The sequence below is a fragment of the Zonotrichia leucophrys genome, chromosome 3 (genome assembly GCF_028769735.1).
Source record: "Zonotrichia leucophrys gambelii isolate GWCS_2022_RI chromosome 3, RI_Zleu_2.0, whole genome shotgun sequence".
NCBI classification, from domain to species: domain Eukaryota; kingdom Metazoa; phylum Chordata; class Aves; order Passeriformes; family Passerellidae; genus Zonotrichia; species Zonotrichia leucophrys.
In genome coordinates, this window is record NC_088172.1 from 97,674,301 (window position 1) to 97,687,040 (window position 12,740).

Below are 12,740 nucleotides of genomic sequence, written 5' to 3' on the forward strand. Positions count from 1 at the left end.
AAAAGCATGCTTATCTAGTCCATTGAGGTTTTAAGTAACTTGAAATACTGAATTTCTGCTTGAATCTGGGGCTATAAACATCTCATTAAGGGCTAAATTGTTATCCTTAGTGATTAGATACTGGTTTTTTTTGTTGAAGTGTTTTTTTTTTAGAGTGGCCTTTTTCTTAGGGATGAGACTAAACTTTGTAGAAACACTTTTTCTGCTAATAGTTCTAATGTCCCTATTAAAAAGAAACCCAGACTCAAAGGGCTGAAAGCCATCTTAACACTTCTAGGTGTGTTTCTGCTCACTGTACTGAGACAGACCGTGAAGATGAGCTCTGTCTCTCAGAATGCAGCATTCAAGTCTCCTTTTAAAGCAATGGTGATGCACAGTATCTCTAGAGCTGTAATTTGTGTCCTTATGAAGCCACTATTTAAGGGACGCCACAGGAACTGATCTCCAGATATGGTGCTCTTTTTTTTACTTGTTTGAAGAAATTGAAGCTTCTGTTACTGGTGTAGGTAAAAATATTTAAAATTAGACGAACTCTCACCTCTGCTGCCTCTTTAGGGCCATCACCAATGATGTTTTGGATGGGGCTCTATCAATGTGTGTTGTATTTCAGTCTGGCACAGCAGTCTGCTGTCTGCCTGACCACTCTGTGTATATATTAAAATAATATTTCAAGTTTCTATTGTGAGTAGGTTTTCAGAGTTAATGCTCAGGAATCTGTTGTGGACTCTAGTTTTTAAGGAGGCAATTTCAGAGAGGTTGGGCAGGTCACTTTGAAAGGGTGATATGGGAAATGAAATGAGGTGCAAAAATCCTTTATGCACATTTATTTGGAGCCCATCTTTGCTTTCTTTTATTTTTCTTTGCCTTGGTAACTTGGTACCAATTTAATCTTCCTGTTTCCTCTCACCCCAAGTCTCCTGTGACTTGAGAATCTTGTGTAGCTCTGGACAAGAGAAATAAGAACAAGGGGTTAGCCAAGATGGATTTACCATCTGCAGTTGTAAAATCATAGAGTCATGGAGTGGTTTGACTTGGGAGGGACCTTAAAGATCATCCAATTCCAGCCGTCCTGCTGTGGCCAGGTATTCTGGAGTGACACCTTCCCCTCAATCAGGTTGCTCAGGGCCCTGTGCAGTCCAACCAGGAACCCTGCCAGGATGGGAAATCCATCCAGAGCTTTTCAGGGCACATGGTGACATCAAGGTGTTCTAGCCAAGGCTGGGCATGCCCTAACTGAGAGGAGTTGCCACAGTGTAACCTGTGGGGCAGTTTGGGCTCTGTCAAGTTCGGAGGTTGAAAACTTCCTGGCACCTTCTGCTGGTTGCTCATACAGCTGCCCATAGTTGAACCTCTACAGCAGGAGCAGCTTCCAAAGGGTTTTCCAGGACTTGATGGTTTGAGAGCTCTGATGGACAAAATGCAGCTGCAGATAAACACAGAGGGACTGAGAGGAGAGGCCGTGCTTGCTCCAACATCATATGGTGTGATTGCAGCCATGGGGCTGTGCTGACCTCTGTGTGGGAGAAGATTCATTAGGTGCTAAGTGACAAATTACTTCTGTAGTGGTAAGATTTTCCCAAATATGGAAAGAAATGTGTGCTGTTTTGAACCTTTCAGGAAGCATCTGAAAAAATCTGAAAATAAAAGTTCTTGCTTTTTGACACATCTTTCTAGAAAAGAAACTAGTAAATATAAGTCAGTCTTGTTCTTTGCTGGAATCACAGGGAGATGGTTTGATTTTGCTTCTATTATGCAAGCAAAATTAAAGAGTCCTTGTGAATTATTACTGGAATTTCAATAGCTGTAGAAGATGCATTGCAGCCAAAACCCCATTTGAACTGTTTTTACTGTTTCTATAGAGAAGTGTGTGGTGCTGACTTACATTATATGTTATTAAGAAGTTTTTGGAAAATATTGGCAAGATGAACATTGTCAGGAGAACTTAATGAGAGAAACATAATTCTCTGAGAAGCCATTGAAGGAAAATTTGCAATGGGGATGTTGGCTGGGTATCCAAAGAAACTTTTTTAGCAGTGGAAACTTTGGGAACAAGTTTTAGCTGTGTGTCTCAAGTCTCTTGAACATAATAACTGAAATCTTAGAACGTGACTCATGTAAGGATTAGAATAGTTTAATTGTAGGTGTATTCTGCAGTGCCAAAAAAAATAAGCTGGAATAGCAGGCAGTAGGTGACACTTTGTTCCTTTTAGTTTCTTCTGATAAGAACTCTCCTGATTTCTATAGCAGATAAGTACTTCTTACTGCAGGGAAAGTGATGTTACGTGTTACAGGAGGTCTTCAGAAGCAGCTGTAGAAATATGTGAGGCTGGTTTTATTTGTTTCTTTGTTTAATAGTGAATTTCAGTCAGGGCAAGAATTAGGTAAATATAGCAAGATTGACATTCTTTGCAACATGTCTGCACACATTTATTATTACCATCATTAGGTCTTTGTCAAAGGCAATATGTTCATGGCAGTATTTGCTCTCTGCTAGCACTTTAGAGAGGATAGGCAAGAGATGTTCATCAATTATCACTTAGAGATAATTTTGTTGTTTTTTCAAGTTTTCCATTTTGTGCCTGTTGCTCCAACCTTTCTGTGTCTTCAAACCAGCACTTCTTTGAAAATGGCTCCAAATTACTTTGTTTCAGAAAAAAGGTTTTTTTTTTGGTCCCATTTTCCTTTATCTAATGTTCTGGGGTACTAGAACCAGACTTGGATGAGGAAAAAGCATGAGAACATCTCTTTAGGTCATGGGTTTCAATGATTCCTTAGTGACAGTAGGACAGTTAATCCTAGGATGAGTAAATAACTTGGTTTGCTTTGATTTGATATGGTCAGCTATGCTGGATATTAAACTGCATTTTTTTTTTCTTTAAAGAACATTGCATTTTGACTAATGTAGAAGTACCTCTTGAGTAATGTAGAGAGATTTTTGAGCATGGATCTTGGCTGTGATGGAAAATCTGGCTTTCTGGTGAAGGCAGTTTTACTGCAGTGTTAGGGAAAGCTGGCTGCAAATGTTTGAGCTGAAAATGGATGTTAAGTCCAAGGTGTTTGTCGAATATCTGATAAAGAAGAAAACAATGATAATTATCAATTTTATGTAAAAATCTCAAGGAAGTGATGAAAAAACCTAACAGCAGGGAATTTGCCTTTTACAGGCTTCTATTGAAGAGACAGAGGAAAATGACGTAAACAATAACATATAGAAAATACCTGATTTATTCTGTGTATCTTGTTATATACCCTTGTCCTGGAGCAGGTCATGGAGTGAGCTATCTGTTCTTTACTCATCAGAAATAGCTGTGTGTCTCTCTTTGTTTTAAATATATTCTGATACAACAAGGATTTGTTTCCCACACATCTAAAGGACAGGTTTAGAAGCTTAGGCATTCCTTCTGTTTCTGCCTAGGCACTGAAAGGAAAATATTTGGCATGACTCCAATTGTGCTAGCTTAATTTGAAGGACCATCTTGTATCACCATGCTCTGAAAATTGCTTTTCATAAGTGATTTATCAAGTTCTGGCCTGGGTAGCTGGATGGTTACAGTGCTGAGTCAATTAAGCCTGCTGAGGGAAATCCCAGCTCAATTGCAGAAACCCTTTTACATCAATGGAACCAGGATTTCTCATCATCATCATCCCCAAAGGTCCCATGGCATAGAAAACAAGGGGAGATAATCAGAAGTTGCATCAAAGTCTATTTAAGTTTCTCTACAATGGAAATTTTAAATTAATTTGGTAATCACAAAGGAATACGGTTTATAGAATTAAAAATGCAGGATTGTAATTTCATAACCTATTCAATGCATTAGCTTTAGTAATTGTATTATTGTTTTATTTATTAGCTTGCATTTTCCAAGATACTGCAAAGGTAAAGATTGTGATTGCAATTTACAATAAGTGATTGTTTCTGCATTAAGTGTTTTCGGGTAAGGGAAGAGTAGCGAAGTTACTGAAACAATGGACAATCTCCTGTGAAACATCTTCTATTTTGGTTCCGTGTATATTTAGCAAGCTCAATGCTAATAATTCCCTTTTTGTTTTTCTTACAGCTAATTCCAGCCTTCTTGGAGGTGGAGGAGGTGAGTCTTTGCATAATGCTTAATTCACTTTTAAACAAACATGAAATATATGTTGGATCAATGCAGAGCTTAGTTGGTTATAAAAGAATATAAGTTCAGAAGTTGGAAATATAAATTTATTAGATGGGAAAATGCACTAAAGTCCATAATCTTGCCTATCATCAAGAGGTAAGGTTTGCAACTGCTGCTGAATTTGGTTTCAACTCTGGGTCAGAGTAAGGGCTGGCAAACATGAAGGAACTACTGAACTGCCTTATGCTGTGTTGTGTTTTTAAGTATTTAGGCTTTTTAATTTACTCCAGGGGAATCTCAAATGTGTGATTAATAAACTATTTTAACAGATACGTGGAAATATTAAAATACAGTGAAATGTAATTATAGTAAATGAGTGTGGCTTTATCTTTGTACATTTTTTTAATATTGTTATGGTTTAAACTTGGTTGCTCACCTTACTCTGCTTGTCAGAATAATCAAGTAGATTTCAATACAAATCTTTGGTGCAAGTCAGAGATGCTACTAATGTGTTTACTGCTAAGGCAGGGATGCTCAAGTAGATATCATGGTATTGCTTCCAAATACATGGATGCTGGTTTATTTTAGTAGATTGATGCTCTTTTCCTTTTGGTATTTCTGTAGTACTGTGGCTGTAAAATCTACATGAGTGGTAAAATTCAGATTAGATGAACCCATAAAGAGCTTCATCTCAGTTTCAGTGACTCCCCCTGCCACCCAGATGGAAGTGAGAGAGCTCAGTTCTGGAAATTTCCCAGCGCAGGAGCAATACAGGCAGCAACTAATGCTCCTTCCTGGTGGGAGTTAAAAAAACTCTGTGATCAGAGATTACATATGTAAGGGTAATGGAGAGGGCTCTGTAAAAAGACAGGAGATCTCTGTTGCTTGTGAGGCTGCAGGCTAAGTTGTCAAAGCTTTTGTTTTAACTGAACAGGCAGCTCTTATTTTAGACTAGGAAAAGGTGCTTGACAACTAAATAAAATCATCTAAATAAAACCATTCACGTTCCTCAGCCGTGTGTTTGGACATTAAAGTACAGGGCAGCCTTACCTGTTAATCCTGTTGGATTAATCTGTTTCTTTTGATTTGAGTTAGTTGTTTGCAGTATACCAAATTTTTCTTTGTTTAAAAGATAATCCTTTAGGAGGTAATCCTTCGCTAGCTGTTCCTGTTTCTGCAGAGCTGTTCCTGCACCTCCCCTCCAGCACTTGCTCCCAGCTGGTAACATTGAAAAAAAAATATAAATCAATGCAAATGTTCAAATTCTAATCAGGTTCCCAGAGCACTGCTGCTGCTGAAAGGATTTGGCTATTAACTTTCCATGTTATTTATTCAGCTGGACTGTACTTGAGAAGTTGATGTCTGTTCAGTGTGGCCCTTGATAATGTGGCTCTCCCTCAGCAGCAGATGGGATGAGCCTGTGCTGTGGGTCAAATTAGGGTTTTCCATGTATTTTGTGTTAAAAGTGGCAATTAAAAAGATGTTCTCTCCCCTCATGGCAGGCTGAGATGATGGCAGCCCAAGGTGATGCTTCCCATCCCTCCCTCCCTACTCCTGCCCTGACATCCTTTGGGGCTTTTACTGCCATTTTAAGAACTCAGTGCCTTTGGGGTTATGGGGAAGCTGCTGTGGGAGGTTGGGTTTGGGCACACAGTGAGTTCCTCTGGGTACAAGCTGCTGCAGCCCCCATGGCCAGAACCTCAATCCCAGATCCTTTCATCTCTGGTGGAAGGATAGCCCCGTACCCTCTTGCATGTGGTACAGGAAAAAACCCAAATCTGTCAGTTTTAGGGCTTAGAAGGTGACTGCCTAAGGCTGAGGGGTTGCATGTGAGGAGGTGCCATCTTCCACCCATGGGTAGGGCAGCTGATGTCCTCAGAGCACACTGGCTTGGGGTTTCCAAATTTTCTGAATGAAAATCCTGAGTTTCATTGCCAAAGCACTCTAGGTTTTGGACAGATGCCACAGGTGCATATTTTGAGAAGCGAAACGTGTGTAGTCTGCAGGCCAGAACCTGCTCAGGGGTACACAAAATGGAGGAGCCCTGGCCAGCCATCCACCTTCCACAGGCAGATGGAGCCTGGAGGTAAATGGCTTGGTACTCTCCACAGGCATTTTTCTGTAGAGGAAATTGTTTGATTCCCAGTGGAATGGTTGTGGATTTTAAATTCTGGGTGTATTTTTTTTCTTTTATCCAGAAGAAAGTGACGGTAGCACTCTGTGTGAAATATTGATAGTGAATTATTAAAACTTTATTATATACGTAAACACCAAAGCCTTCTTTTGATTGCAGATGTTGAATATTTATGGTAATGCATAATACCAGGGTAGTTTCTCCAATAATGGGATTCAGATCTCCTTGGTAGTGCTTGTTAATTTAATCTCTCTGTCACTGCTGGAGGTATGAATACATGTCTTAGTTCTACAGATAAAGAAAACTGGAAATTTCTGCTTGTCCAAACTTATGCAACAGGTGCTGTGATTTTGAGCTGTTCTGTGTTTGAAATCTTTTCAGAACTAAACTCAAATGAATTGGAAAGAGGTATTTGCACATCCTGATCAAATGTTTGCAAATCACTTTCCCTGGGTGTTAAAACCATTTTCTTGAAGAGACCTGCCAAGAAACCCAATGGGCAGCATTGTGGGTGAACATGGTGCACTGGCTTGCAGGTTCAGGGGCTGGTGGATTTGGGTGGCTGCTTATCTTCCCTGTGTCACCTCAGAGCCACATCAGGGCATCCCTGTACTTTCAATTCCCAGAGCTGGAGCAATGGTTTGTTCTTACATTTCCCATTTAAATGCTGTCTGTTCATTTTCATGACCATTTGGAATGTAGAGATAAAAGCAAAAAAGATACCAGAAACAATTTTTCACAGAGCTGTTAATCAGAAAAATCAAGAAACCCACAATGGAGTCTTTAGTTAAATATAGATGTTGAGGGTTTTTTTCTGCTTTTCAAATAACTCTGAAGTTTCCAGGATTTCATTATGAGTTTGGTGAGTGAGCCTTTTTTCTTTTTCATTCTTTACTGTTTTTAATAATTGATTTTTAATTAGGAGGCATATTTCACTTTCAGGTCTAGATTTATCACACATTCAGCATCTCACTGCTAATAACTTGCATGGAGCATTATAACTTATTTGTGCATCATGTATTATTTGTCCCATTATGTTTCAACACTGCAAAGGTGAAAAATTTTCAAGAAAATTACTTGCATTTGGAGAGAGTGAACAAAAACTTGGTATTTTGAGAAAAATTGTAAGCTCTTTTAAAAATGTGTCCTGAAATTGACTTCAGAAATCACAGTGCCCAATTTTGCATAGCAGTCTTTTTTCTTTAGACTCTTTTACATTTGTGTCAAGGAATTAAAGCATATGATTTCATGTATTTTATTCAAGCAAAGTGAACAAGAGCTGAGGTTTGTCTCCCTTATGGCTTTGGGTAGTCTGTGGGGATTTTTTTGGGTATTGTGCTCGGCTGTTCCCACCTAGTATTCAGTTATTTTCTTCATGGTTCATTTTTCCTGTACTTGATTTGCTGACTGTAATCATGTTCTTGTTGCATGCTGATTTCTCTATTGGCTTGATTTCGTTGACCTTAAGTTGAGGGTATATTTAATTTTGGATATTTTTTACCTCCATAATATTTTGTTGCCTATGCTAGAATTTGGGAAGGAGACGTCACCTTTTAGTGTGTCCTGTTATGATCATAGTTTCTTTCAACTCTGTTCTTAAAACTGGTAATTTTGTCTTTACAAGCTCAGAGAGAGGACAGGTTATATTTGCAGTCTCTTGGAAGCATCATTTGGACCCAGTTTAAACTTCTGGGTTGCCCCAGAATATCTGTCTGCTTTTCTATTTCTCTCCATCTCTCTGTTTTGGCCAGTGTAACTAATTTTTTTCCTAGGGCTTTTGCAAGCATGAAAAAGAAAAAATTCCCATATAGTCATAAATATTTTTGCATATCTTAAATGTAGACCAGACCTCCCTGTCCACCCTGCCAAGGTACAGTTTGTAGGCACAGTTTTAAGCAATTCCTATGGCATGGGGAACTTGGGTTCATGGTCACAGCAGGGAGCTGGGTTTCTCTGTACTGCATTGCACAGACTCCATCTTGAACTTGGGATTTGCTGCTTTTATGTTATGTTATAATAGTGACACAAAAAAGTGTTTCCTCCCAAAAGAAATTAGCAGACTGACTTTTATCCTGGACTTGTGTCCCTTCAAATGTGTCAACTGCTGTTTGCCAGCAACCCTGTTTTTCAATTAACTGTGAGCTACTGAGCTAAAAAATCCAGTGATTATCCAGTCAGTAGTGTCAGGAAGGAACAGCTGACACAAATATCTTGACATCCCTCCCCTTAGCCAGGGATAAATTTTTATTCTCACAGCTGTGTCTTGGGTACATTACTGGCCATGTCCAGCCGTGTTCTGGTAGTTAAATCTCTAGCAAAAAAAGTGCAAAACCTCCTTTCTTGTTTTTTTTTCTTAATAGTAACTTGACATCAGTTTACTGAATGAATATTAATGATACTGAGAAGTGAAAGTTGTACAAGAGAAAATTGGAGGCAGGAATGATAAGTTGCAGAGCACCCTGTAGCAATATGTATGACAGCAGAAGTCTTTAAATACCAGACTTGCCCTGCACTCTCCCATTCAAACTGTGTAAGAGGAAGAAGACAAGCCTGTTTTGTCCTAAACCAGGACTAGATGCTCTCTGTTTTGGATTTCACAGGGGTTGGCTTTGATATTTACATAATTTAAATGCAAGAGAAGCAGGGGTTTAAATCCAAAGTTCAAATTTCTGCCTGACATGGGCATAACATGAAATGCATCCTGTGAGAGGGAGAGGAAAGAGTTTGGGAAAGGAGCACTGACAGAATTCTTTCATCAAGAAAATAAGCATTATTATTTGGTATTTTGTTGTGTCAGTCTGTTGGCATGTTCTTGTATCATGTCAAATGCATTTGTCAGATTGGGGTGTGCTCACAACAAATGGCTCCATGGAACAAACGTGCTTCATCTGGGATTTCAGCTACCTTCAAAAGCTCTCAGTTGCTTTGTACACTGCACTGTCATAGCCTAGGTATGTAGATAATGGCTAGGAAGGTACAAAGATCTTCCTGGTGAATAATGACCACGAGGAGAACTGATAATTTAGGGCAAATGGCCATTTGCCTTTGTTGTTAATCAATCCCTTTTTGCTAGAAGATTGCTGCTACAATTCTGTAGCGTTGTTAAAGTGTTTTATCTCCTTTTACTATTTGCATGCTGTTCTTTTCCATCTCTGTAAATAGAGTGTGTTTGAGAGGGCTGTATCCACAAGTTCCCCCACTGTGACAGTGCATCAGCCAATTAAAATGTTAATATTTATGTATTTTTTTCTGCACATCTGTGATGGTTCCGTTGGTAGGCCAATAGCTCAGGGTAGACTGTAACCCTTTCAAGGTGTTTGGTTCAGCCCAAAATCTTGTTCTTCATGAGCTTTTTGTTGTATCAGATCAAAGCAAATAGATTTCTCAGCAATTTAACATCTTTTATAGAGTTTATTCAAAGTTACTATGCAAGCTAAGTATTCCTTTACAGGTCAGTTTTTCTCTCCCTCCCTCCCTCTCTCTCTCTTTCCCTTTCCTTCCTTCTTTCATCTGTGTATATATGTTTAGTTTTAGGTTTTGCCTTCTGTTATTGCAATGGTGTTTTAGTTGAGCCTTAAATTAAATTAGCAGATTTTCTCATTTTGTAGTGCATCAAGAGATATAATAATGAAAGCTCTATAAATAAATAAGCACAGTTTATTTCAAAGGACCCCTAACATAAACTGCTGTGGCTGTATTTAAAATGTGTGCTCTACTCTAATTTCTTTTTTGTTTTTGTTAAAATATGATATATATTTTGGTCTTTGGCTAAATAGGGTGCCAGCTTCCTTTCTCCAGTCTTTTTATACAATCTTAAGGTAATAATCGTAAACAGGAAGTCTCAGGATTGATTTTAAGTATTCCTCAGTTGTTGCCTAATTGTATCCTGCTAATTACTCTTTCCGCACAGTTAGTTAAAAATAAATAAATAACTTTTATTTATAGGAATTGATACAGCTATATGATCAGTTTGGGTTTTTCTGATTTTTTTTTTAAATACATGTTCAGCTTGTGATTCTTTAAAGGGATGCTTGTGTTCCAGCTGGTGATACAGAAACGTGACTGTTTCATTTATGAAAATAATCTAAGATTTTGTCCATCCAGTCATACTCACCGATGTCCTCAGCTTTTTAATGCTGCTGCTGTGTTGCCTTAATTGGGCATTAGGAAGTGATGTTTTCTATTTCACTCCTCAGTTATTGAGTGCTGAGTCCACAACACTCTGAACTCTCACTCAATTGGGAGGTCTCTCTCTGTCTCAAGCAGACCATTGCACTAACTCTCCTCATTTTGTTCAATTTCATTAGGAGGTCATTACATGTTATGTACTCACAAGTAAAGCATGAAGATAAACACTGTCTGCTCTCTGTCTATACATTACTTTCATATATATAATGTGTGTATGTGCATGTCACTTTGGATGTTTTTTATTTGAGCTTGCAATTGCTTCATGAAGTCAGATTTAGCATGTGTGTACATAAATGCATAAAAATAGGACATTAATTTTCTTAGACTGGGACCTTTAGTTCATGGTCGTTGAGAATTTGAGGCTCTCTTGATATAAATCCAAGGTGAAAAGGCAGGTGGTTATGTAAGGAATGTATTTCTTTCCTTTTCTTTTTTGTTTCGTCTTGGAGGACAGAGCTGCAGATCTGGGAGAGAGATCACAAACCTTCCCTACATGATGGACATCACATGACGTATGAGGCAATTCACTGTCCATTTGTTATGTCAATGCAAAGTGGTCTAAAAATGTAAACACTTTTTCCTCATACAGACATGTAGATGTGTGTCTCACGTGTCTTGAATGTAGAAAACACAATTTTTTAATTTAACAAGGTGCTGCTCAGTCATCTTAGGAACCTTCTCCCTGTAGCTGAAGGTGAGGGGCACAGTTGCCAAGGGAAAACAGGCTGGGAGGATGGAAGTGATGCACATCTCTACAGGCTGCAGTGAGAATGAAGTTGAGCATTTGAGTATATATATGTACCAATCTACAGATGCTTTTTAAAATTAAGCATTTGGTTGGTTTCCTTAATGAAAAATCTGTAAATTGGGACATCTGTCAAAGTTGTTCAGTTTCATGCTGAACAATTTTGACAGTGTCCTTTTTGCTGAGGTAAGAATGAAGTGAACACGGCAGGAAAGACATGATTTGTTAGGCTCAAACAGTGGGTGGTGATGTTTTTAAATCTGTTATTCAGAGGTAAGGTCTACAGCTATTTTCCTGGTCCTGAGGAGAACCAGGAGAGGAGGTCCTGTAGGAGGACCAGGCTACAATAGGAGGAAAATGAAAAATGCAATTTAAAGCATTTAAGATTGTTTTAATTGATTTTACAGGGGGATATTAAAAGAAATAATGTGAAATAAAGGAGTGATGGAGGTACTTGAGTTGTAGATATAGAGGCACTTTTGAATATCAACCCCTTTACTGAAGCTTTCATGCTGGTATGCCTAAATACAAAACAAAGTCCTTAATCAGTAGAATGTTCCTTAAAAGTATCTGTAAACCCCAAGTGCATTAATTTCTACATCAAATGTGTGTACAGGTGTGACATGAAGGCATAGAAAAATGGCACCAGCTGTTTGCTGATTCTTGTTGGTTATTCTTTTAAAATGTGCACATCCAGTAAAATGAGGAAATGGGCATTACATGGCACTCATACCTTGCAGGAGAAGGGAGAAAATTGCTGTACCACTGTCTGCTGATGTACTGACCCCAGAGGTCAGAGATTGGAGATTGTCATGGTCCTTAATTCCCCACCTCCTTTAATGAAAAAAATTTACAGTAGTTTCTTCTTTCTGTTTCTAATGAAAGTAATTGCATCTTAGTCACTATATTTTCAAAGACAATTTTGAATAAAACTCAGGATTGAACTACAGAGCCAAGGAAGACCCAAGTATTGAAATTACAGATATTACAGAAAGAGTTCACAATTCTCCTCTTGCTGTATAGAATGAAGGAATATGAAATCAGGTCTGCATTCACCTCTCACCTTCTATTTCAAATTTCCTGCTCTTTCTGCAGAGCTTCACTGCTCATTTATGAGTTGCTCTTTCCTGATCACATTTTTCCAAAGTTCTTTTTTCTAAGCAAAGTGCTTACAGATTATAACCTGCAGCTTATCAAGAGCCAGGAAAATCTCTGGCAGAGTAGATGGCAAGATAGTTGATCTTGGAAAAATCTGTCCTCCTTTGTTTGCAGTGTTCTTTTCTTCCCTTCAGCTTTAAGAACCCTGTATCAGACAGTGTGAAGTGGGATGAACTTGTGGCATAATACAGAAAATGAAATGTTGTGATTGGTAATGAAGGATTAAAACTCTTACATCTGTGGAGCTGCTTTTTAAGAAACATTAGTGGAAGAACTGCATGTACAAGTCTGTCTTTGCAGTTGCACATCTTTTTGAATTGATAATATTGGGTGGCAATGCAGCTTAGAGTTGCTAATTTTCATTCTAGTGACATATGGAAGAGTACAAAGTAGACAGCTCTTGTGATTTAAGAAA

At 38.4% G+C, this 12,740-nt stretch overlaps 1 protein-coding gene across 6 annotated transcripts in view; it reads left to right on the forward strand.

Annotated features, from left to right (window-relative positions):
* Positions 1-12,740, forward strand: part of MACROD2 (mono-ADP ribosylhydrolase 2) — an 856,447-nt gene that overhangs the window by 180,318 nt on the left and 663,389 nt on the right. For all 6 annotated transcript variants that reach the window (XM_064709456.1, XM_064709457.1, XM_064709458.1 and 3 more), the window contains one exon: positions 4,059-4,088. In XM_064709456.1, the coding sequence (XP_064565526.1) occupies positions 4,059-4,088 (30 nt within the window). The remainder of the gene's footprint in view (positions 1-4,058; positions 4,089-12,740) is intronic.